The 25,373-nt window shown below is 36.0% G+C and overlaps 1 protein-coding gene across 5 annotated transcripts in view; it reads right to left on the bottom strand.

Moving 5' to 3' along the window:
• Positions 1-25,373, bottom strand: part of ADGRB3 (adhesion G protein-coupled receptor B3) — a 643,872-nt gene that overhangs the window by 390,972 nt on the left and 227,527 nt on the right. For 4 of the 5 annotated variants that reach the window (XM_046638988.1, XM_046638987.1, XM_046638985.1 and 1 more), the window contains one exon: positions 1,954-2,064. The exons of the other annotated variant lie outside the window; for it this stretch is intronic. In XM_046638988.1, coding sequence (XP_046494944.1) covers positions 1,954-2,064 — 111 coding nt within the window. The remainder of the gene's footprint in view (positions 1-1,953; positions 2,065-25,373) is intronic. 5 annotated transcript variants of the gene reach the window in all.

Raw genomic sequence — 25,373 nt, forward strand, 5'->3', positions numbered from 1 at the left:
GATCAATGTTTTCAAAGCTTTGGTTTTGAAGTCCATTGCCTTTTCTGAGTTATTGTTAACAATATAGAGAAATGATTTTAAAGCTCCTCATGGATCTATTTAATAAGTGTTTCTTCTATTTTATTAAATCATGCATTATTATATATTAAACACAAAACAATGTCTGGAAAAGAATGAGTAAATGAAAACAGAAATTAGTAATTTCTCACTAAGAAAACACAATGTTTCTTGTGATTTGAATTTTCAAAAAGAGTTTTAGCTGAAAACTGTGAATTTTCTTGGTATGTGTCATAGACAAATCCAAAAAGTGAATTTGTATAAAAACTCCTGGGCAAATTGCATAATATTTGTGCATAAACTAATTTTACTACATGATTGGAAATTTAAAACTATAGGTCACCATTTCACTCTTAAGTGACTCTAATTTTAAGGAATTTCAGTAAAACAATGCCTACCACCTCTTTTGCAAAAGGAAGGCCATCTCTAATCTTGCAGAAATGCCCTGAAGAGATGGTCCCTGAAGGAGGTCGAGTGGTCAGCCCACGCCCTGTGCCTCTGTTGAGACTCAAACGCCCCCTAATCTCTGGTCAGTGGTCAAGACTTTTGCTCCTTGTAAAGGAGAAAAATACACCTAGAAATCTGAGAATTTGACTGAACCTGGCAATGCACTTTTGGGCTTGTTCAAATAAATAGTAGAAAAATAAATCACTTTTTCTTAAATGAGGAGGCGCACCAAAACTAATCCAGATAAGCAAGTTTTCTTCATTTCTGGATTTGGCTGCAACGTGTATCTAAAAATACATCCTTATTGTAGAATTTTTGCTAAATATCCTTCTCCTTTTGAGAATTCTTTGAACTACTTGCAACTAATGTATTACAGTCTACTACGCACCCATTACCAGAGCACAATTCGTGAAGAATTTGCATTCTTATAGATTCAAATGTAATATTCTGAACAAATACTAGCCTAAGAACATTTGAAGTAAAAGAAATATTCATTCTTCAAGGAATTTCATCAAAATCAGTCTGAATGTCATGTCAAAAAGGTGGTCATGTACTCAAAACTTCTATATTAATAGTAAAACAGATCACCTAGATTGAAATGCATAAAACTTTATAAAGACATAGATAAAACAGTCAGGTTGCAATTTCCCAAAATAAAAGTGACAGCTGAAAATGTTCATAACACTGTTTAAACACATTTTCATCTCAGAATGTACCACATGCAATGTAACTAGATGGAATTATAGCCCATTTATTATGATGAGCCAAAATACCAATGCATTTATTTGTTTACATATATACAATTTTTTTGGAGGTGGGCATTTAAAAGTAATCTAATTAATCTAGGATTAAAAATTTCATAAACCAGAAAGTCATTTTTGTTGATATTTAATTATTCGGAATGTATTACAGCTTACTAACAAAGACTGTCAACTTTTTATTATTTAGCTTACATAACTCTTTTCAAATAAAAAAAAATATTAAATTCTGAAAAAAGTTTCTAATTTCCATACATTTTAACAAATTATATGATGTATAACATTTGAAATAATATTCAACATATTAAATAGTTAAGTTGCATCATCAGAAGTCCTATTTAAAATTTTAATTCTGAAAAGTTCTATAATAATCAATTATTGATGAAATAACTTTGTTGAACTTTCTTTAAAAGTTTAATTATACATTTTAAGTAGTTAATTAACATAAGTAAATTATAATATATAAACCCTAAATGTCTCATACTATAAGCAAAATAAATTTTACACATTTTTTGGTGCACTTTTCGATCACAGCTACTTCATTTATGGACTTTAACTGGTGACAAAAAAAAATGGCTCAAAAAAAAATCAGCTCCAAAAACTGACAAATGTGCAGCAAAAGATTATGAAAACATGCAGTGGTTTCATTAAATTAACAACAATAAATATAAAAATGTAACTAACGTATTACCAGTTTGTGCCATAAATTTAGCAGCATCAGCTTGTTCCTGAGGGACCCTTTTTTCATGAACAGATCGAGGTCGCTGACTTTTAATTGTATGATCTCCCATCATTCCAAATTCTAAAGACAGAATAAAGGTATATGAAAGCTTGTGTGTAGACATTTCTCACAAATTACATTACTGTCTCATGCAATATGTTCCTACACATACTTAGAACTTACTGATTAAATTCACAATTCTAAATTCGCTACGCTGTTCTGCTTGGAATATCTCTAAACTCGTCAGAAAAATCTCTAAACAAAAACGAGGTTTCAAGAAGCAACAATAACAAGTCAATGAAATGACACATCAGGTTTTAAGTCAGCTTAATGAACAGAAATAGTGTACTCTTTTTCTGACAATGTTTTGAAGGAATACATCAGAAAAAATACAACCACAGTGTGAACGGCTGGTTTTCAGAGAGAGAATCCTGACTGCATAATGGCTGCTCCTTTGCTGAAGAGGAATCACCCCCACAACTCTCTCAGCCCTTTCTTGAGGAACGAGTCATCTTATAACCTAGCTCTTCTAAGGTAAACATTCTTAACGGACTATTTTTCTAAAGACGAGGTTGCCCTTGGCGTCCTTCAAAGCACATAGAAAATGGCGGCTGAAATAGTTTTCACCCTCTGCTGGCCTGCCCACAAATAATTCCTCATCTCTTTTCTAACCGCATGTAAGAGTGTTTGTTCTTTTAAAAGTTATGTTTAAAAAAAAGAGAATGACTCCAGGTTTCTCTTATTCAATCCTTTAATGACATACCTCCTAAGAAAGGCAAAAAATCTGGTCTAACTCAGAGACAAAATAAATTGAACAAAAGGATAGATTCCACGTGATGTATTTCTAAAAAATTCATATGCTTAGAATTCTGCAAGAGTACCATGCTTATTGCACTGTTAATCTAAAATAATTTTAATGAAACCAAATCCTAACGCATGGATTAGTTGTTGGTTCCGGCTCATGGGACTGTAGGAAGCGGAAGGGGATTCCGGAGGAGCAGAAAATTGAGGTTTTCTGTCACATAAAGAAAATCGCCGGACCCTTAAGGCTGGGTCTTTGATATGTGACAAAGCTGATTGGGTAAAACACGATCTAATGATAGTCAGATATATGGCCAGAACTAATAGTTCAAAATTTGAGAAGGGACGATTTCGCCAGTATATTGTTTTGCCTTTTTCTATAAGTTTTTAAGCAATCTGCTAAATTATTACAACTTTGTGTAACTAAGTAGTGCGTTTTGTAAGCACTAATTCTACCGTCCTGTCTTCTACGGAATGAGGAAAGACTAGCACGTGTTTCTGTCCATCCTGGCGAATCCCCACATCAATATTAAAATTTGGCACTTAGATGAATTTGTCAGAAATTCCTTCCAGATATTCTATCGAAGAGAACATCCCATGAGAAATTTGAGACATCTAAATGTGTGTTTGTTTTGTCAGTTTAGATAAAATCCAAGGCAGGAAATGGAAATTTTCATAAAATGTCAGTTGACTTAATCTTGTGAAATTCATCACTCTTTTCCATGAATGCCAACACCCTTTCATCCCATTCATTTGTGTGTACAGTACGTGCTGCTTAGACCACGTTTCATTATGCTCCTAAGAAGTACCTAATCACATATCATTTAATGATTTTGGAAATTGACTACTTAGAAAGTTTATATCTAGACTCTTATGCACTATCCAATATTTTAAAATATTACATATAATTGAAAATTTTATGGATCTGAAATAGCAAAACAAATCAGTAGTAATTTTTATCAACCATATGGTTTACCTTCTGTGCTCTTGAATTTATCATTTTAATTGTGTGTATATGTGTTGTGCTCGTGTGTGTGTCTATAACTTAGGGCATGTAAGTCAGAGTGTATGTTTATGTAAGTAAGTTGGCGGTTCTGTTGCTCACAGTAAGGTCATTTTGGCACTGGGAGAGCAAAGGATACTAAAAGAAATTATTCTGTGCCTACAACTGCTTAACTATGCAGTGAGTAACTTAATTACCTGTTCTAGAAGGAAACAATTCTTCAACTCAGTGGCAGCATGATAACAGCCTGCAATTTGTTTCCTAAGGATAAATAGTTTACTTGTACAGGAACTATGATCCTCAAATTCAGGAGTCTGAGTATGTCGGTGGACACTGCTGAGATGATTTTAAAAGTGTAATAGTCAATTTTTAATGATTTCTGAAGTTTAAAAACAAGCAAAGTACTTACTTTTTAAAATAGACATTAGTATTTGAGTAAACTATCTCATATTATTGACTGGAATGTGATTTAAATCTCTCAAACATACATATAATACGAATTAAATTTTAATATTCTTCAGTAGTCACTTCTACTTGTCATCAATAATCAATATTATATGAGCTTAGCGCTGACACCTTATCATGCGTCACCTTACTTAAAAAATTCTTCAATCCTCTATGAAGTTGATTACAGATTTTTTACATAACTAAAAATTTAAAATAAAATTTTCAATTATTACTGTCAATATTATCTGAAAAATTACCTTTAAAAGTGAAAACTAATATGAGGCTTTGATATAACTAAATTCCCTATAAGACAGAAGACATACTACCAATTTATATCTTTTTCTCATATGGAAAAACAACACTATGGTGGTATTTTTTGAATGTTCTGTACCTATTGTTAAGACCTAAAACAATGCAAATTTGTAAGCAAAACATGTGAACTATTATCTGATCAAGGGAGTTTCTTTTACCAATGTCCATGTGCCAAGTGTTTGAAAATAAAAATCATCTTTGTTTTAGGTTGTTATCAGTGGTAAGATTTCACAACAGATGTTATAGTTTCACCCATATCTCACAATGGGATATTTTGAAAATATCTGTGTTCTCTTTAAAGATGATATTATTTTCTTGACTTCTAATGAAAATAAAGGCCAATTGGATCATCCAGACTTGGAAAAAACAAGCTATTATTTTTGCTATTCTTCTCTTATGTGGTGGTGAACATGGGTTGAAGCGAACCTTTAGCATATTATGCTTTCTGAATAATATAAGTTCTTTGGGGGTTGTTGATTCGTATTCAAATGCTTCTGAGCTGGCAAAGATAATATACTACATTAGTTACATGAGAAAAATAGCATAGCCAAACAAAAAGATGATCTGCTTTGGTGAAAGCAATGAAAAGCAAGTTATGAAATCAAATGAAGTGACGTACAGCATAATATTGTGTATGTACATATGGTGCATGGCTTATGAAAATACAAGGTTATTTGCTGTATCTTGGTGTTGATGGTATCAGTGAAGTGGTGGGTAAAGAACTGTGTTCATGTATGAAACAGACGACTGGAGATGACTTCCGTGTTTAGGCACAGTTTCTCAGATTCTTCCTGTGCTTCTTGAGAAAAAGCAGTTGTCTCTAGCAGTGAGACACAATCAGTTACGTGAAAGAAAGGTTTTGAAAATCTATTGCCTTTAAGTATGGCTTTATGTCTGTTCGCCCCCCATCCGGGAATATATAAGTAGATCATTAAGAAACAAATAGACTTGAAAACTGACTCTTGATAGTCAATTGTCAGTTATGTAGTTTCTGTCTGGCAATCAAGGGTTATAATAATGTGAAACTGAAGTCATCAAAAAGTTAAAACACGCACATATCCATTTGTTATTTTACCATGTGTTTATTTTTCAACGTACAGACTAGCAGAACATCAGATGAAGTGGTAACAGTTATGACTGCATTCTATCCTGCAGTGTAGTACTAACTTCCCATTGTTAGATAACTTCCCTTTGCATCTCCACAGAAACCATCCTAGCCCAGACCATTATTGCTTCTTATCAAACTCTCAGAGTTACGTCCTACTTACATTCTAAGGGCAATCTGCACTACTTTTTGTCATGGAAACGGTCAAGCCTCTGCACTCTTTCTCTCATCTTCCTCCACTTGAAAGACCCGCTCTTCTAGCCATGCCTGCACTCAAGTCCCTCTCCAACTCCAATAGCACCACCCCCATGAACCACTTCCTAATCCACCAGCCATAATCGGCCTCTTCCTCCCTTAATCTATATTTTGCTTTGTATCAATAATGGACTTTCATTTTAATTATTCAATTAAGTGTCTTATTCCTCTTACTAGAGTTTAAACTTCTATGGGAAGGAAGTATGGCTTAGGAATTTTAAAATCACCTCCCACTTTGCACATAGCTGGGGGTCAATATTTATTTATTACGTAAATAAATTTCATGTTAAGAATTGCCTCTCCAAAGTGCAAGTTTATAGTTAGCCAGAACGGTGTCTTTAACTTGCTTGGTGAACAGTTTGATGGGGAAATAAAATTCTTAGTGAAGCCCTTGAAAGTTAGTTATGTACAATTATGATGGTCAACATTTCTCCTGTCAACAAGGTTTATTATCTGCAAATATATTCAGGTTACTATTAAAATAATTGAAATATTACTTTATTTAGAACTTAAATCTCACTACCTACACAAAGCTTAATGCCCTAAAACAGAGCTTAATATTTGTCAATGAACATTTATTTATTACTTAATGTGTTATGTACTAAAGTTACACAGATTAATAAGAAATAGTCTCTATATTCTAAAGCTCACAGCCCAAAGAAATCCATTGAACATGGCCTAGTCCTTTGAAATATGTAAAATTATTTATTTTAATCAAAATATTAAGCTATACTTGAGACATAGTTTTTCTATTGATTTCCTAAATGATGTATTACCCTTAGCTACAATGACTTGCTAATATGTCTCTAAAGAGAAAATACATGTTTGAAGCCAGGCATCTAGACATTTGAAGTGACATTTCATTTGTCATACCATAACAAGTAAGAATACTAAATGCATAACTTGTTGGCAGAAAAAAAGTTTCTATCATCTGGTTGGATTATGGTGGTGTAGACAAATAAATTCTGTTAAGAAGGAACAAGATATTTTCTGAAATAAGATTATTATATTTAATGCATTCTAGATTCATATTTACTCAGGAGTATAAGTTATTGAATTTGTTCATTTATTTTTACACTTATTGGAAATTGCGTTGGCACAATTATTTTGCATGCAAGTTTTTTTTTGTGCATCATATAGCTGGGAGATATGAAAATAGTGAAGAGCAGCCTGGATCATCCAGTCATTATCATATCCTTCTGTTTCCTGAGATTCTTTCAAAATATTTTTTGAAATGTGATCAGACTTAAAAATTGCATTCTCTCACTCTGTAGTTAGAGAGGTTCAGCGCCTCTGTAGCCAGGTGCCTTATGGAAAGAGAGAGCTGACAGGGGAGAAGCCTGGAGTCTGTATCTTTGACAATAGATTTCTAGAACTGGCATGAACTATTAGAAACGTGGAATTTTAGAATTGGACATCATTAGTTGAAATTCTGAAGGACATTGGTTAAAAAATACTTTTATATAAATTTCATTTTCCGAATGAACCAAACAGGAATAGAATAAGCAGTTAGAAGACAACTTCCAAAGGAGTAAAGAATGACAGTTACTTTAAAAACTAGGAAATAGCAGAAAATGTTCACATAAAATACATTTTTAGAAAATTAAAAATATTAAGAAATATTTAAAATAAAATAAATTCAGACTTATTAAGAAATATTAGGAATCTGAGAAATCTATCATTAAAATTTAAGGAGTTAATTGATATTATTTTCTTCAAATTATTTCTTGGTTCCATTGCCATAATTAGATACCTGGATATAAGGACCAAGATGCTATTTCTTACAATAACAAGACAATCTTACTTTTCAACATACTCTCACAGATGCGATTTTATTAGATAGTTGGCCAGGATTCTGTTAAGTAGATGGGTAATTTTATGTCACTTCTGAAAATAGAGAAAACACAGAATAGTCAAAGGGCATACTACTAGTATGTTTACAGAAAAATTAAAAATGTTCAGGAGTTTTCAATTAAGTTGTTAAATTATGAAACAATACTTTATGGAAGCAATTATCGAATATATTTAGTATATATACTCTTGGACAATGATGCTATATTTTATCTTTATTCTAACTAGGAACTTTAAAATAATTACATATAATGATGAATTTTTTTTCCTAGATCTTCTCAAACATGTATTTTAAAATTATAGGATAAAACATCTTATCTAGAAAGATTCCAGGAAATTTGGGGTATAAACCCTTAAATCATCATTTTTATGCCTATTCTGTCTTCCTTCTGGGAAATGTTAGTAAATTGGAGGCACTGTTCCATCAATGCCTGTGATCATGTAGGAATTATTTGTTAATATTCCTTATGTATTATCCAATTGAATTTTATGACCTCATCTCTTTTTGAGATTACTATTGAATTTTTATAAACTTAGTAATGATTTGCTTGAAAAATATTTTACTTGTTGATGATGAGGGAAATAAATGCAGAAGCACATAAATGATAAATGCAATTCTACCTCCAAGAATAAACTAGTAGTTGAATGTCTTTTCTTGTTGGCCTGCGTCAGAATTTAATTCAGCACATTAGCACATCCCTGGCAAAATGGTAGAGGACTAAAACTCTCAGTGTATAAGATCTGAAAAATCTTACTGATAACATGACCCAGTAAGATCTTAGGGAATCTGAAATATAAGAAAGCAAACTGAATTGTCCCTGGATGAAGTATTTCTGTATTTTCCTAACTAGTGCAGGGCGTGACTGCTTCCTACCAGCCTTTCTCACATGCAAGGGGATCCTCTGTGTGAGGGTGGACACTGCAGGGGCCTCCCAACAGAGGATGCTGCTCTGGGAATGACAGCACACAGGTTTCCCTGGAAGGACAAAATTGAGTCACCTAGTGTTGGAAAGCCAGATTCTTCTGAAGGGAACACAGTGGGCCTCAACAGTGACCTAGGAGCTTAAGGAATGGCTGGTTAGAGGGATGGAGGCGTGAAACAGCAGGATGTTCAGGCGTGGGTGAACCACAGATTGCTAAATTATTAGTGGAATATTGGTGACAGCACACGAGAGGGAGCTTTTCAGAAAATAATATGCTTTCAAAGGCATTTGGGAATGAATGAATTTCAGCCATTCAACAAACATTAAATGGGCACTTAGCACATTCCAGATGGGATTCTAGGCCCTGGAGATACAGCAGAGAAAAGAGCAGACAAAATTTGTTTTTGTGAGAGAAAATTTTAGTTATGCCTATTCTGATATACAAGGCTTTTAAAATCTTATATGCATATTAAATTTACTAGCCAGCCCTTTAGGAAGGTTAATTACAAGCAGTCACATATACATTAGACAGATGAATGACTTTTAATTTCATTCTTTTAGTCATAGACTAGTTTAGGGGCATATCTCATCCATACCATTCAACAGAAATTGGTTGAGAGGACCATTTCAATTAAAACTGTTGACACAAAAGCCATGTCACCACCACCCAGACAATACTGTGGTCTCGTTGGTTTCTCTTGCATTATTTTTAGCATTTTTTTTCTTTTAAATTTTAATTGATTTTGTTATACACTGATCCAGTCTCTACATACCTCAGAAGGGAATATTTATTTCTTATTCTATTCTCTCACGTCATATTACATCTTTTAAATAGTTTTATTTTTGAAAACCACCCACGAAGACACATACTTTGATTACATATTCCTCTTATTTCTTCCATCTTATACTAGAGTTTCTCTTTAGCATGTTTTCTTGTTGTTTCTACATTTTTCCCCTTTCCTAATTTTTTTGGGTTGATAGGAATTTTCAGTATTACACTTTTTTCTCTAGATATCCTACTTCAGTTGCTCAATTGTTATACACTAATTTTATCATGTGTACATGAATCCATTTTTAGATCTGTCAATGTCTTTAGGGAATCAGTATCTGTACTCTTTCCCAAACCCAGACGAGACTGTGGGTGTGCTATCACTTGTCCCCTGCCTGGACGTGCTTATGTCACTTATTTCCAAACTGCTCTAATGTACATCGTGCTTCGATAATTTAGACTTAACTATTAGTTGTATCCATTTCTTTGCTGATCTTCTTTCTTGGATTTGTTTTTAATTTGCTCAAGTTATCCTTTAACCGAGAAGGGGTCTAAAATTGACTTATCTTGCCCTCACACTTGAATGTTGGTTTGGCTAGGCCTAGAAATTCAAGGTCAAGACGTCTTTTTCTCACTGAAGTTTGAAGATAATTTTTACGCTGCCTGCTGGTATCCAGTATTGCCTACGAGAGGTCTTCTCGTAAGAGTATCTGCTTTTCCTTCTGGAAGTTATTTTTGGGATTTTTCTTTTTATCCTTGAGTTCTGAAATGTTACTGGCGTCCGTCCAGACCTTGGTCTTCCCACTCAGCGGCCCTTTCAGTACGAGGACCACACCGAAGCACATTGAACGTGTTTTTCTCCGGAGTTCACTCCTTTTTCCTGGTTTTCTTCCCTGTCCGCTTGGAGGTTTGGAGTTACTGCAAGCTGCTCTCTGCTTCCATCTCAGTCCCCTACGTACTCACTAAGAACTTTCTCTGGGAACATTGAACCCCTGAGTTCTGATGTAAAAGGTAAAGTGCAAAACAAACCACTTCCCATTTCATTCTCTGAACAATTCTTTTTCCTACTCAGGAAACCTTTCAAGGAGCATCCTCTAGTTCCTCACTTCCCTCTCACCCAATAATGTCAGCCATCCGGACTTCACGCCTCCCTCCTGGAAGGAAACTGCTCTCTTGAAAGGCAGTTGCCTCGTGGAAGCTGTCACATTCATCTTGTTTCCTTCAGCTTTTGACACCCTCTCACCCTCCTCCATCCCGTAAGTTTTCTTCAAACGCTCGCCTCCCTTGGCTTTCAAAGCTGACAACTTGATTTTCTTCCTCCTCCCGATGCTTCTCTGTCTCCCTCATTGCCTTGGTGACTCTTCATCCCCTAAATGTGACTTTTCCCTCAGGTTCTGCCTCAACTTCCCTCCCTCAGAAACCCCACCCATTCCTACAGCCTTAGATCTCGCTTTTAGGCAAACGGCTAACAGTCTGTCACTCCCACGGGCCGAGCTACATTTTCCAGATCACCTCCACCACAGCGCCGCCCAGATATCCTGCTGGCAGACCTGGCGTTTCTGAAAACAAGTTAATCATTCCCCTTACAAGGGCTGCTCCTAGCTAAGCATTTCAAAGTTATTTTTAATAAACATACTGTGCTCAAAATAAATAGTTGGTGAATAAATAAATGGCAAAATAAAAAATACAAACTGACCAGAAATAATGCAGAAAACTGTCTTAAGTTTATCAAAATGTCTTGTTTGGTTATGTAGAGATAGGCTTTCGGACTTGATCTGGAAAGCTGAGGAACTTGGTAACAGAGGGATCGTTTGAAATTTACGGAGGCTGCCAGGGAGAGCAGGGGAGGCATCCTGGGGGCCAATAGAGAAAGGAGGGGAGGTTAAAAGATCTTGGGAGAGGAATACAGAGAGAGCTGTCTGTAAAAATGGTGGGAGGATGAGACCAGAGGAGAAAACGGAGAAATTCCTTGTGGAACGAATATGAGAAGCAATTTTAGTAACAGTGATATTTAAGCATGAATGTCCAGCAGTCCTCCCTTATCCGGGGGGGATGCCTTCCAAGACCCCCACTGGATGCCTGAAATGCAGATAGTACTGAATTCTATATATATGTAATATTTTTTTCCTGTACGTACAGATTTGATGTGTGACGGCAAAACTAGCACAAATTTCTTTTACCTTCCTTGAAATCTCACAGTTAAAAAACTCCTTCTTACTGTAGATCTTAGTAACCTCAGCATACAATTTCTTTTCTTAAGTGGAGAACTTTCACCTTTTCACTTAAAGGAAGCACTTTACAGCTTCTCTTTGGCATGTTGGAATTGCCAGCATCAGTACTTTTGTGCTTTGGGGCCATTCTTAAGTAAAATGAGGGTTATTTCAACACAAGCACTGCAATACCGTGGCAGTGCATCTGATAACTGAGACGGCTGCTAACGGGTGGGTAGCATCTACAGCGTGGATCTGCTGGACAAAGGGATGATTCACATCCCAGGCAGGATGGAATGGGACAGTGCACAATTTCATCACGCTACTCAGAATGGCACCGAATTTAAAACTTATGAATTGTTTCCGGAATTTCCCATTTAATATTTTTGGACCATGGTTACTGTGGGTAATGGAAACCCTGGAAAGTGAAGCAGTGGAAAAGAGGGGACTACTGTACATATTATGCTGGGGTGAAATATAATCCCTCTTCACTTGAGCCAACTTTTATTAAAAGCCTACTTACCCTGTGTTAGAGATATTTAAAAAAAGGTGATTAAAGAAAAGAAAGATTGATTCCATGTTAAGGTTGGCAAGGCACAGAATAAAGAGAATATCCCCAGAAGCACAATGTAGGGCAATGATTGACAATCTAGTTAAAATACACGTAAGAGTGAACAGGAATATATGTAACCCCTTCCCCAAGGAATCCTTAGGAATATTAGGGAGATATTAAATTTCTAGTTCTCTAAATTATGTGGCAGCTCAAGCCAAGTGTTTGTTTAAAAATTACACTAAAGTAAAGCTAGTCCTCAGAAGGGTGGTGAATTTGGAAGCACACTGATGACAACTCTAGGATTACAAATTGACAATCTTCTACTAGTCTTTGGGAAGACTATATTGGTAATGTTCATTAAACATGGTCCTTCAGCTGATTTTGTGCTTTCTGAACCACATGCGGACCCTAACATAATCTGGCAAGGAGTCCGAGGTCATTTACTTAACGTCATAGGACTGGGTTTCTATGGGGCTGGTGGCCAAGAGGCCAAGGATAGGCAAAGGGGGTTAAGGATAGCATCTCTTACATGCTAAATCCTTCCCTATTTCACTATGGGGTTTTTCTTCCTCCCTCTCCCCAGGCTTTAGAGGAGACAGTAGCTCTGATTACCCAATTATAGTGAACTTTCTCACCAAAACTCACACAGGGGAAGCAAGTAAGATTTTGCTTCTCTGAAGGAAAAATGTCTCTTTTTGTGTTGTAGTTTTTATTGTTTGATGTTTTACCTGGAATTTTCTAATTAATTATAATCTCTCTTCAAAGCTCTGTATTCTGGATATTATCATTTCTTTGCCAGAAGTTTGTTCAGAATGCATCTTCCCAGCTGGGATACACCTGGCTTCACAAGTTATTTTAAAATGGATATACTGGTTTTTTGATGACTAGAATTTGATGAGTCAATACTGTAAAATAGATGTTCCAAATCTCAATTTAAACTTTGGTTGCATTCTTTAAATTATGTAATTCAGAAAGTTTGGACTACTTAGCATCTAGTTATGGTCGTCATTTCCTTTTCTAAAGAGGACTATTGATAAAGTAAAATATGTGGAAAAAAGAGTGCTCAGAATGGTAAAAGGGTAAGAATTGGAGTGAGGACTGTCTCAAAAATTATAGTTTAGTGTCAGGCTTATTTTGGACATAAATTTTTGAGTGCCCAATGGATCAGGCCCTTTAGAGAAGAGAATCTCACAGGCCAGCGAGGAAAAATTTGAACAATCAGACTTCAATATGGAATTGTACGTGCTGTAAGTGCCATACAAACAGATTCTTATTAGAATCAAAAACAGAATATTTAGCTTGGAAAAAAGAAAATCTCAGGGGAAGAAATAAATGGTAACTTTCTCTGACTACTTGCAAACTTGTCCTGTAGCAGAAGGATTATAAAAAAACTAACCATGTTGTATATTAAGAAAGAATTAAGGAAGAAGATTCAAATCCATAGAGAGAACTTTCCAACTATTTGGGGTACATAAAAAGGAAGGAGTGGCAATATGAAGTACCAAGCTTTTGATCACTGGAAGTACTTAAGCACTGGCTATGTAATTAATGAATATTGTAGAGAGAATTCCTACATGGATTTATCTCTGATTCCTAAAATCTGTGGTTCTTCTTTTTCCCTGAACCCCATATGCTGTTAATTTTCAAATCCTGTGATATCTCCATCCAAAGCATATCCCACATTTCTTCATCTCTACCACTACTACCCTAGTCCAAACTCCACTAGCCTCTAGCACTTGGACCATTGCAGTAGCCTCTCACTGCCCCAACCCCCATCCCTGACACCATTTCTCCTGCTTACAATCCATTCTCCACATAGCAGACAGCAGATCATTTAAAACATAAAACAGATAGTGTAAATCCCCTTCTTAAAGTCTTTTTTTTTGTCTTCCCAACTCTTAGAATAAAATTCAAACTCCTTATTCTGGCTCTTATTAAGAGCCCTGTATAATCTGCCCCAGCCTCCATCTCAAAGATCGTCTCATATCCTCCCCCCATCACTCACCATGTTCCAGCCACACTGGCCCTCTTTTGGTTCCTTAAACATACATACATCATTTCTCCTTTGTACTAATTGATTTCTTTAACTGGGAAACTCTTCTGATCTTTGTATGCCTGATTCATTCTTGTCATTTTTATCTCAGCTAAAATTTTACCTCTTTCAAGAGATTCTCCAAGAGGACCATCAACTCCAAAGTACCATACTCAGTCATTTTCTAAGACCTGATTTTAATCTCTGCACAGAATTTATCAATATCTGTCTTGTTTGTTTCTTTCTTTATTTGTTTAATAACAGTATCCATCAACCCACTAAAATGTGAGCTCTGTAAGAATAGGAGTCTTGTCTATCTTTTCCATCAGTGCATCTTGTGCCTTATAAGTGATTGAAAAGCACTTTGGAAAGGAGAGAGAAGAAAAAGAGAGAGAGGAAGGGGACAATTATTATTATTGAATAATATCATAATCTTAATCTTACTGCATTTGGGTTATTTCCTCAGATTTATCTTCCAATTCACAAATATTTCCCTTGACAGTGTCCAAATTAGTGCTTAACCCATCTACTGAATTTTTAATTTCAGTGATTATGTTTTATTTTTGGTAGTTCTATTTTTTCCAAATCTATTGTTCTTCCGTGTTGTTCTATATTTATTCTTTCCTTATTATTATTCCTACTCTTTTTTTAACATCACTTTCAACATATCTCTTTTATGGTTAAGGATTTTGTTTGTTTGTTTGTTTGTTTCTACTTCTTAGTGTGTTCTTTGTGTTGTGTCTGCTGGTTCTCCTGCATGGTCTTTGTCTTCTCCTGTAGTTTCTTTTGTTTTATTATTTTATCTTATTTCTATTGAGGTTCATCTTGCCTAGTATTTTATGCTCCTGTGAAAGTGCTAGCAGCCCCCAGTGTAAAAGTCTCCTTCCAGAGCAGTAAATTTCTTGGGCTTAGGTTGCTACATCATGAAAGTATAAATTCACACTGTACACCATGTGGTATGTGCTCATATTCGTTTCTTTGTGTGTGTGGCTGGGTGCCCTTTGATTTCCCTGCCAAGACTCCTGAAAGATGGCAAGCTTCCTTCCCACTGCTTCCCAGGGCCTGTGAGGGAAATTTCTCTAGACCTCCTTTGACAGAAAGGTCAGTTCTTTGAGGCCCCCGGCCTTATGTTGTTGGATTGATTTTAGTTCCCCAAACCTACACAGGCTGAGGCCACTCTCCTCTCCTTGAGGCAGCACTGAAATCCTAATTCTTAGCCATTTAGAGCTTATAACTGTGCAAAACAGGTAAAAACCCTCACCAGACCCTTATATTTTGTCTTTTGTCTTTTTATTGTTGCTTTGTGTTTTATGAACACCAATACATTCCCTTTCTTTTCAGCTTGGCTCATTTTCGCTGTGCTTACTTTCTTTTTCAATTATCTAAGTTTTAGGGGTACAGCATTATAATTTGACATCTGTATACACTACAAAGTGAGCACCCCCAAAAGTCTAGTTACCATCCATTACTCTACAATTGGCCCCCTTCATCCCTTTCATTTCCTTCTGGCAAACACTGATCTGTTCTGTCTTTACATTTTATCTGAGATTTCCATGAGATTTTAGCAGGTCTAGGGTCCATCCAGATCAAGCTTATTCTCCATGTCACTTTAAGTTCTTTCCAATGAGCTAGGCACTATAATTAAGTGCTAGCTTCCTCATGAGCTAGGTTCTGTTATTACTCCCATTTCAGATATGGAGATGATGAGATTTCAAGAGGTTATCTTACTTGTCCATGACTCTTCAGCTAAGATGTGTTGGGTCTGGGACTCAAAAAATCACATATAATTGATGCCTAAACCATGCTCTCAAGAGTAGTTAATAGGACCTCTAGAATCCCTTTCAACTTTAAAATTAATATTATATCCTTACACTTTACCTGGTTTACTGCCCTAAACTGGAATATGTAGTTCCGTGGTGTTTATCACAGTGGCATGTAGATCAGGCTAATTATGCTCAGAGTTTTGTAGTCTCGGCTGCAAGTCTATTCCAACTGCTTTGTAGGTTTTCCTGGATACTCCATGGGAAGGAAAATACACTAAATTAAGGGCTTCAAAATGTGAATTTATATTAAGATGCCCTAAAAAAGGGCATAATCTTATAGTGTCATTAACATGAGGTTGGATATAATGGAAATATTTTAATGGTGAATTATGTATCATATGGCTTCTTCCCTAATTTTTTCACCCTTGGCAACAGATGCTTTTTTATTTTTTCCTCTACCAAAATTCCCTTTACTGAGCATAAATAAAAAGATGCATTTATATTTTCAATGAAGCATTTAAAAGCATGAGTACGGGGCCAAATTAGATTCATTCTGAAAGAGGCATATGAAAAGATCACAGAAATTTATATATTTAGTCCTTAAGTTACTGAGACTGCAAAGACATTAATTTTGGTGTCCTCTACAGACTGTAGAGGTTTTCTGACTCCAATTTTAATGAAAGAATAAAATTCTCACAACAGTACTCAATTCTTCTTACTCAATGGCTGAGAAAGAACTAAACTCCTTTATCAGACAAGCACTCTGTTTGTTACTCAAAAAGGTCACAACTGAGTCACACAAGAACCTAATTTTCCTGTGTAACAGTGCTCTATGTTTTTCTCAAAACCTATGGTTTCAGAGAACCAGAATTTCCCACTACCTCAGAACACTAGATTGACCCCAAAAACAAGTCTGGAAAAAATTCCTTCCAGGCATTAAAAAAATGAAACACAAACAACTACCAAATGATGTTTGACATTTAAGAATGACCTTTGTGTAGCAAATCAAGTCATTTTCCAAAAAGCCAACATTCAAACCTTCCCAGAAATAAATTTGCAAATGAAAAGACATCAGCAGCTAAAAAAAGTAATTACTAGCCATAAACCATTTTTTTTTGCAAACACCACTGAAATTAGTGAGGTTAAATGCCCAGATTCAGTAGAAATGCTCCATCAGTTCTCACGTCCCTTTCGCAGCACTGCTGGATCTGTTTTGATAAGTCTACTGAATGAACATTTTCTTTTCAATTGCTAAATCTCCTCTCACAGCCTCCTCTGAAGACGGAGAGCATCCTATGCTGGTATCCAGAGTGTCGCACGGAATATAGTGACTTAGACATTTAAAGTAAGTTCCTGATGTGCTGTCTTGACCTTGGTTTTGCCCTGCAATCTCACACTGATTCTATAAAAGGCAGTCTCCAGGCTGTAAGCAGCAGATTGTCTGGAAAAGGGCGGTTCGAACCATTTAAGTCCCACCCTGAGACCAGCCAATAAGCGATATCAACAAACACAGTAACAAAGTTACTGTAAAGTGATTTATGAAATTAACTCAGAGTCCACATAACTGGCTGCCAATCTTTTCTTTCTTTTTGCTTACATGACGATACCAACATTTCTTTAGCACCTGCTGTGTCACTACCCTTGGGTATAAGGATGGAATTTGTTACCTCATTTATATTTCTAGGAAATAATAATTCTTACTCCCTCACCCAATGCAGAGATGAGGAAGTGAAGGAAAATGTAAGAGTGTCCAGTTACACTATAAAGTAAAGAGCTGAGATTCAAAATTAGGTGTGTCTGTGTTCAAGGTCTGTATCCTTTTTCTACAACACCAAAAGTAAACACAAAGGCAAGGCAGTCTTACCCCATATAAAAGTAATTCGAGGTCATTATAGAAAATAAAGATACCAGAAAAAACAAATTGTGTGTATCTCTACTCCACTACCAAAAATTCTTACTAACATTGTCTTCCAAGTTTAGGACTCTCTTTTGCGGGGAGGATATGTAATAAGATGTTAGGAGGTTTTCTTGAAAACTTGTACCAGGGGTTACCTAATAGTGCAAAGATTTCACCACTGAGAACAAATTAGCTGAATTAAAATCTGCAATGTCTCGCAGGGACACAAGAGCAGCTTCAACACTGAAAGCCATCCCAAGGTAAGAGTATGGACAGGTGTTCTTCCAAAAGAACAAAAAGGGGAGGCGTCCGGAGAATCACTGGTGAACTCAGGGGAGACTGAAATATTCCCTGACTGCACATTCACGTAAATCCCCACGCCTGCTTGCCAGCTCAGGTGCTGTCAGATAAAGCGCAGAGAAAACCAGTGGGAGATGCTTCGATGAGAAGATGTCAACTCTAAACACAGGAGTGGCTTAGTTTCTGTGGTTGAGGGAAGGGGATGAAGATTGGGATAACTTTGGCATTAAAGGTAAAAAGATTTAGAAGTAATAGACATGATACTCTCTATCTGCATCAGGAAGCCACAACATGGAATTAGTTATGGGAAGTTTATGACTTCACTCTGAGTTTAAAGTGGAGTGAAATTTCCTAATGGCAACGTTAGCAGATGTACTAAGAATGCCCATATGAGGATATCGGCTTATTGACTTTTTAGTGTCATGGAGGTTGTGTGAGGTCTACAAAGCAAATAAGGACCATGAGCTGCTTTTGGAGAAGGTCCACATTTGGGGTTGGAATAGGAAAGCGGAACTTTGAAGTAAGATGAAGAGAAATAGTGAAAGTAGACAGAAGAACCAGGAGTGTTTCACCACGGAAGTCCAGCTGAGACACATTCGATTAATAAAAGGAAGGTTTTTGGAGGTTCAGAAGTTACTAGATTTGGAGATTAGGTAATCATTGGTGATCCTCAAGAATCAAATAATTTCCAAAAAGATAAAAGAAGAAATATGTTGATTAAAAGCAGAAAAATCTTAGAGCTGATCATTGACAAATAAAGCCAAGAGATGTCTTTCTGAGACTCTAACAAATCCAAGGAAGAAATAAAAATACATATAAAAATTAAATGGGTAGTAGATAACCAAATAATTTATTGATTTTAATATTAATGAGAATATTATTATATTATAGTTGTAAATATTATTATTAAGATTTCATTGAAATTAATAATTTTCAGAAACAAATTAGCAAGATAGTAATTCAGGAAGCAGGAGAAATATTTAATTGCCCAACAACAAATGATGACATCGAAAATGTTGCTAAAGAACTGTATGCAAATAAAGGCCAGATTCCTATGCACGGGGGAGGGGCTGACTCAAACTTGTTCCTTAACAAAATTGTTTCCTGATATATACAAAATGTTACAGGACTTGAAAAAGATGAAAACCTACCTAATTTCTTATAAAATTAGAATAACCTGGATAGCAGAATCTGACAAAGATGGTTAAAAATAAAAACCATAAGGCAAAATAAATTATGTGAAAATCCTAAATAAAATACTAGGATGAAAGTAATACTGCATGAGAGGAAAAATCACTCACAACTAAGTAGGGTCCATTCAAGGAATTAAATATGTACTAATATTGGGAAATCTTTGAGAAAAATATAATTTAAATAGATGGAAAAGCCTGAAATCCACCCACTTTCCTTAATTAAAATTCTTTTGAAACTAGGATTCCTTAATATGATGAGAAAAACAACAAAATCTCAGGTTAATAGTCATATCACACTTAGTAATGAAAGAGTAAATTTATGCATAAGTAAAATTTACTCATAAGTAAAAGAACAAAGCAAGGATGCTCATAATACCAACGATTATTTCACACTGGTTTGGAAGTAGATCCTACACAATTAGATTCAAAGCATTTATACAACAAATAATCACAGGAAAAGAAACAAATTGTCTTATTTGCAGACAACAGAATTATTTACCTAGAAAGACCAATTTTAAAACTGGTAAAATTAATAAGAGTTTATTATATCTGAATATGTGATTAAAAATACTCAAATTAATAGCTTTGCTGCATCAACAATAGTAAATTCTAAGCAATTTTCTAAAAACATACTAAAAATAAGGAGTAAAAATGCAATTAATTTAACAATAAATGTACAAAAGCTATATGAAGCAAAACTACTAATTTTAGGGGCCAGCCCAGTGGTGCAGCGGTGAAGTGCACACATTCTGCTTCAGTGGCCTGGGGTGCACCAGTTTGGATCCCAGGTGCGGACCCGTGCACTGCTTGTCAAGCCATGTTGTGGCAGGCGTCCCACATATAAAGTCGAGGAAGATGGGCACGGATGTTAGCTCAGGGCCAGTCTTCCTCAGCAAAAAGAGGAGGATTGGTGCTGGATGTTAGCTCAGGGCTAATCTTCCTCAAAAAGACAAAAAACTACAAATTTTAATGAGAATTGTTGAGTGTGTCAGACACTGCGGAGTGCTGCACAATATTATCTTATTTACTCCGTACAATTATCCTTTGTGTGTGTATTATGTTCCTTTGAGGATTAGAAGGAGAGATACACTTGCCTAATGTCCCACAGTTCAGTGGCAGGAGGTAGATGAAACCGGCGAAGGAAAGGAGGAAGGAAAAAGAAAGGACGAGAAAGTGGTGATTATACAGCAGATATCCACAGATGTGATGATTCTACGGGGGGAGACTTTCTGCACACAGTAAAAGATTGTGCTTATCAGAAACATCATAAGTATAATCCAAGGTTTAACAACAAAGCAGGGAAGATGTTTGCAGCAGTGTTACACGAAGACACAATTCACAGACAAAAAAAACAATAACTAAGAAACATAACTAGCAACCCAAATAAGAACTACAATAATGATAATTAATTTAATCTATTAGATTGTCAAAAGTTAAAAGACAATCCTTTGAAGAACTTCACGAAATGAGCCCTCAAAGAATGCTATGGAAATCTAAACTCCTTCAAGCTTTGTCTTTACCAATTTGGCAATTTTTACTAGGAACTTTAAAATTGTCGATATTCTTTGACCCAACAATTTTACTTTCCTGAATATATCTGATTAGAAATAGTAGAGATATGGTCAGACATGTATGATCAAATGTTTACTGCAGAATCATCTGAAATGGCAAACAATTAGAAACTAAGGAACAACTAGTAAATAATGAAATCAATGCAGCATTTGAAAACCATTTTCCAAGAAATTTTAATGGCAAAAGAAAATGTTCTTGCTATATTTATAAGCATAGTTAAAAAAAAAAAAAACCTAAAAAGAGGGGAAAAAGGCCCCATACTATTATCCCTGTGAGATAAACAATTTTGCATGTTTTTATAATTCATTGTCTTTCGCAGGTTATCCACAATGATTATATATTATTTCTAAAAGTCAGGAAGGGAGCATTTTAAAAAATTGGTGTTCAGACAGTTTCTCTAGAATATAGGGAGAGAAACTAAGTTTATGTATTTAGGGAGAGTAGGTGGCAAGAAAATGGAGATGGTGGTCAAGCTTGTTCATTCTGTAACTGAAAACAGAGGAGAAAATTGGAGCAATAGCTAGAAGGGAGACTAGAATTTGAATATCTGAGAAACTTTTTAACCTAATTTGCAAAACTCATTTCCAGTTTGAAGACAATCAAAGAACTGCTGTGAATCAAGGAGCCATGGGGATGATCAGCATTTCTGCTCAGTGCTGTGGAATGATGAGGGTGATGATGGAGCTCACGGACCAGCCTGCAGCAGGCAGTCCCTGAAGTGGGACACCTGTAATTGTCCGCTTGGCCAACCAAGCAGAAAGGAAGCCTGTGAGAGTTGTCGCTGCTACTGTGATTATAAAAGATCACAGCATATTTTGCTGCAAAATACATCTATTCACAAGTAGCCTTACAGTTTTAGTCCAAAATAAAGGAAGTGTTCTAAGAGCTCAATTCTTATGGACAGGAAATTAAGAGATCTCATATAGTCAGGAACAGAATTAACTTATTGTTAATTCTTCTTAATGCTAGAGGCTCAGGAAGAGGCTTTGCGGAGTTCATGTAAGCTAGAGAAAGGATAAGAGTAGCATTAACAAAGTAAACCCAAAGATTAATTAGAAGACCCTTCTCTGTTCTCAATGATTTGTTTTTTGTTTTTAGGAATAGAGCTCTAATAAACTACAACATGGTTTTGGACCTACCATTTGGAACTATTAATAAAGATATAATTCTTACATAATGATGCTATCTATACATTGACCAGATAATATAAGATATAGGAGACAGCCCCAACAAACTAAACATACATTTTCTTCATCATGCTGTCTTCTGGTATGAACCAAAATTGGCAGTCTACAGACAGTGGTCATGTCCATCTTCATAAATGGAGTAAAATTCAATTGCCATGTAACATCATCAGTTTTATAAACATGCCTCACTTTAAGAAGAGAGACTGACATTCTGAATAGTCCTAATATCACTGAAGTGATTGAAATCACAACAGAACTTCGTTAGGTTGGGCGTCTGGGGAAGGGATGGCATTGGATTCAGTATTTGAAACAGGATCACGAGAGACATGTGAAAAGTGGAAAGTCAAAACAGAGTTCCTGGACCCTGTGGTTGGAAGCCTGTCCAAGGAGACACCCTAGATATCTATCCATAAGCAAGAAGTCAATAAATTAGGATACAGCCAAAATATAGAATACTTGCAAGCAATAGTTTAAAGCAGATTTCTGTGTGTTCACTTGGAAGGACCCCCAAGGTACACTGTCAAGTGAATAAAGGGTCAGATAACTTGCACCAGATTCCATTTATTCAGACCTTCACTAAAGTGTGTGTGTGTCTCTGTGGGTGTGCATATAGAAATGTCTCAGAAGAATCACATCACCTGCAACATTGTAACACTTTGTAGTGAAGTTGGACGGGAGAACGAGCAAAGCACTCTTGCACTGGTTGGGGTTTTTACAATGAACATGTATTGGCTGGGGTAATGAAAATTTAAAAATTGGCACTGAACATTTTTTTAAAAAGTCTATGGATTACAAAAAATAAATAAATCGGTCAAGTACAGAAAAACTCAGAAAGGTCCTAATCCTTGTAGGTCTGAATAAATGTAATAGGAGATTGTGTACCTTACAGGCAGCCGTAAACTGGAGGCGGCTCTGGACTTGGTGGCACATACAGGGAAGAGCTTATTTCAAAGACGAGCAGGACGAACAGTGACCAAGGAAATCGGTTCTCACCATGGGAGACCACAGTGCAATCATGTACATCTCCACAGCGCTCCCGTCTTTGGGAAGGATGTGGATATTTCTTTCCAGCCACGACTAACTCCATTTTGCGGTCAGAGCACAAAGAAATGCTGGCCCCCCTCAATCCTGTGTCACTTCCAGAGGCTTGTCACTTGCATCATTTTGTTTCTAACATAATATTTGTCCTTACAGGGACATTGCCACACAAGTCTTTCTGAAATACTATTTTCAAGATGAATATGTTGATGCCTCAATGCCTTTTTTTCTTGGTGCTAGTAATTAGAAAGTACCATATGTGGTTGTGCCTAAGATTCGAAAGCATTTGGCCCAGAGCAGGCCCCAGTTCGTGGCTGGGATGTGCTTTCTTATGGGTGATGCTGAAATTACTCAAATGGACACCTGATGCTCACACAGAAGAACGTGACACTCCAATGACACCTGACTGCAAGGTTCTGCCATGTAATGTTTGCTCCTTCTATCTCCTTTCACTTTCAAAGTTTTAGATGAAATAGCTTATACTATGTTTATAAAACTTTAGTTTGCCTAAGAAATATCGGGTGTACTTTTAAGAAAGGTATATCAGAAAAAAAAATAAAGAAATGTATACCAGGGTCTAATTCAGACCTGTTGACTCAGCGTCTAGGTCCAGGGCCCCAGGGACATGCATTTTTAACAAGCACCCGTGATCCTTCAGCTGCCTCTACTTGCTAACAGTCGCTGTCACCGGGCCTCAAAATCACTTACCCACCATCACAAACTGTCCACCAAAGGGTTTGGTTTGGCTTATGTCTTAACAATCATGAAATTTCACATGAAATCTACGTTTTTGACTTGTATTTAAGTATCTGAAGATCTGGCACCTAAGGCCAGCCTTCTCCTATGGCAAAAAATATATACATATTCTTTAGACTGAGTATACTCCCCAATCCACAGGGTCTCCACCAGTTCCTGAATACCTTTCTCACCAGTTACAGTAATTAGTTTTACCTATTGGCAACCACAGACTTTGAAATTTCCCACACCTACGTATAAGCCAGTTATCCCATCTCACAATTCAAATCTGACGTCTGACTTTCAGACTGGACTTGGGTAGAGGATTCCTCATATATGCCACTAGGTGCTAAATGCTCTAGGTAATTACTCAGTTTGAGTCAGCAAAAGGTCACTGAGAGCTTACTGTCATGTCTTCAGGTTGAATAAGTAAGAGAGATCTAGTAGTTTTCTTAGGGTATTAAAAGTGTTACAAGTGCTATCAGTATTACAGACAGTATTATGTTATCAAGTTTCAAACAGCAGTAATTCAATTGCAGGTGTCCTAACTAAGTAGAACTTTCTTTAAAAATCCTAATAGGATATTGGGTTGTTAGCTCTTTTATGATTAAGTCTAATCTCTAGAATAATATATATATACTGAAGCAAATAAATATGTGTTGGATAGCCTATAATGTTTTGGAAATATCATCATTAAATTCTATCTTGTTTCATTTATTAAGATATATGTGGTCAGTACTTTCCTGGTGGCTTTTCATTAAAAGATAGGTCATTTTGGCTATTTCTTGATTTTAAGTAATAAGAGATTTAGAGATACAATAATTTTTAACATTATTATTACTATTATTGTATTTATTTTAATCCTAAAACTGTTTAACTTTGGACTGTCACATCTCTTATATACTGTCATCAGTTATCATTGACTGTTATTTAAAAAGTTGCTCTTTGCCTCCCCAGATAATTTATCCCTTTTTCAGAAAAGACTTCTTTCGTGCCGAGATCACTGTGCCTACTGATAGTAAGATCAAGTCAGAAGCAGAAATTATGGGCCAATTAGCTTTTTAATCTTTGCCCCAGATCAAGTTATATGTCCTGGATTTCTAGAGGAGCCGCAGTTTAACTGTTTTGTACCCATAAATGCATTCATACTTAGCAGAACGTGTGACTGATGTTAGTTTCAATATCCCATATTCAGAGACCCTTCACAGAAACCAGAGACCTCGCAGTGAGGAACTCCCTGACAGTAAACGATTTAAAAATTCAGTCGAAAGCATATAATATGAGGTCAGAGAGACTCTGAAATCCCATCATCTAACACCTTCCTTCCACTCAGTTGCAGAGCTTCAGTTGATGGTACGAAAGCAGAGATCATTTGGTACAGCTTTCCTTCAGTTCACCATCCAAATGGAAAAAGTCTCATAGGATTATCTTTGGTAAAATGCAA

Source organism: Equus quagga, chromosome 15 (genome assembly GCF_021613505.1).
Source record: "Equus quagga isolate Etosha38 chromosome 15, UCLA_HA_Equagga_1.0, whole genome shotgun sequence".
NCBI lineage: Eukaryota > Metazoa > Chordata > Mammalia > Perissodactyla > Equidae > Equus > Equus quagga.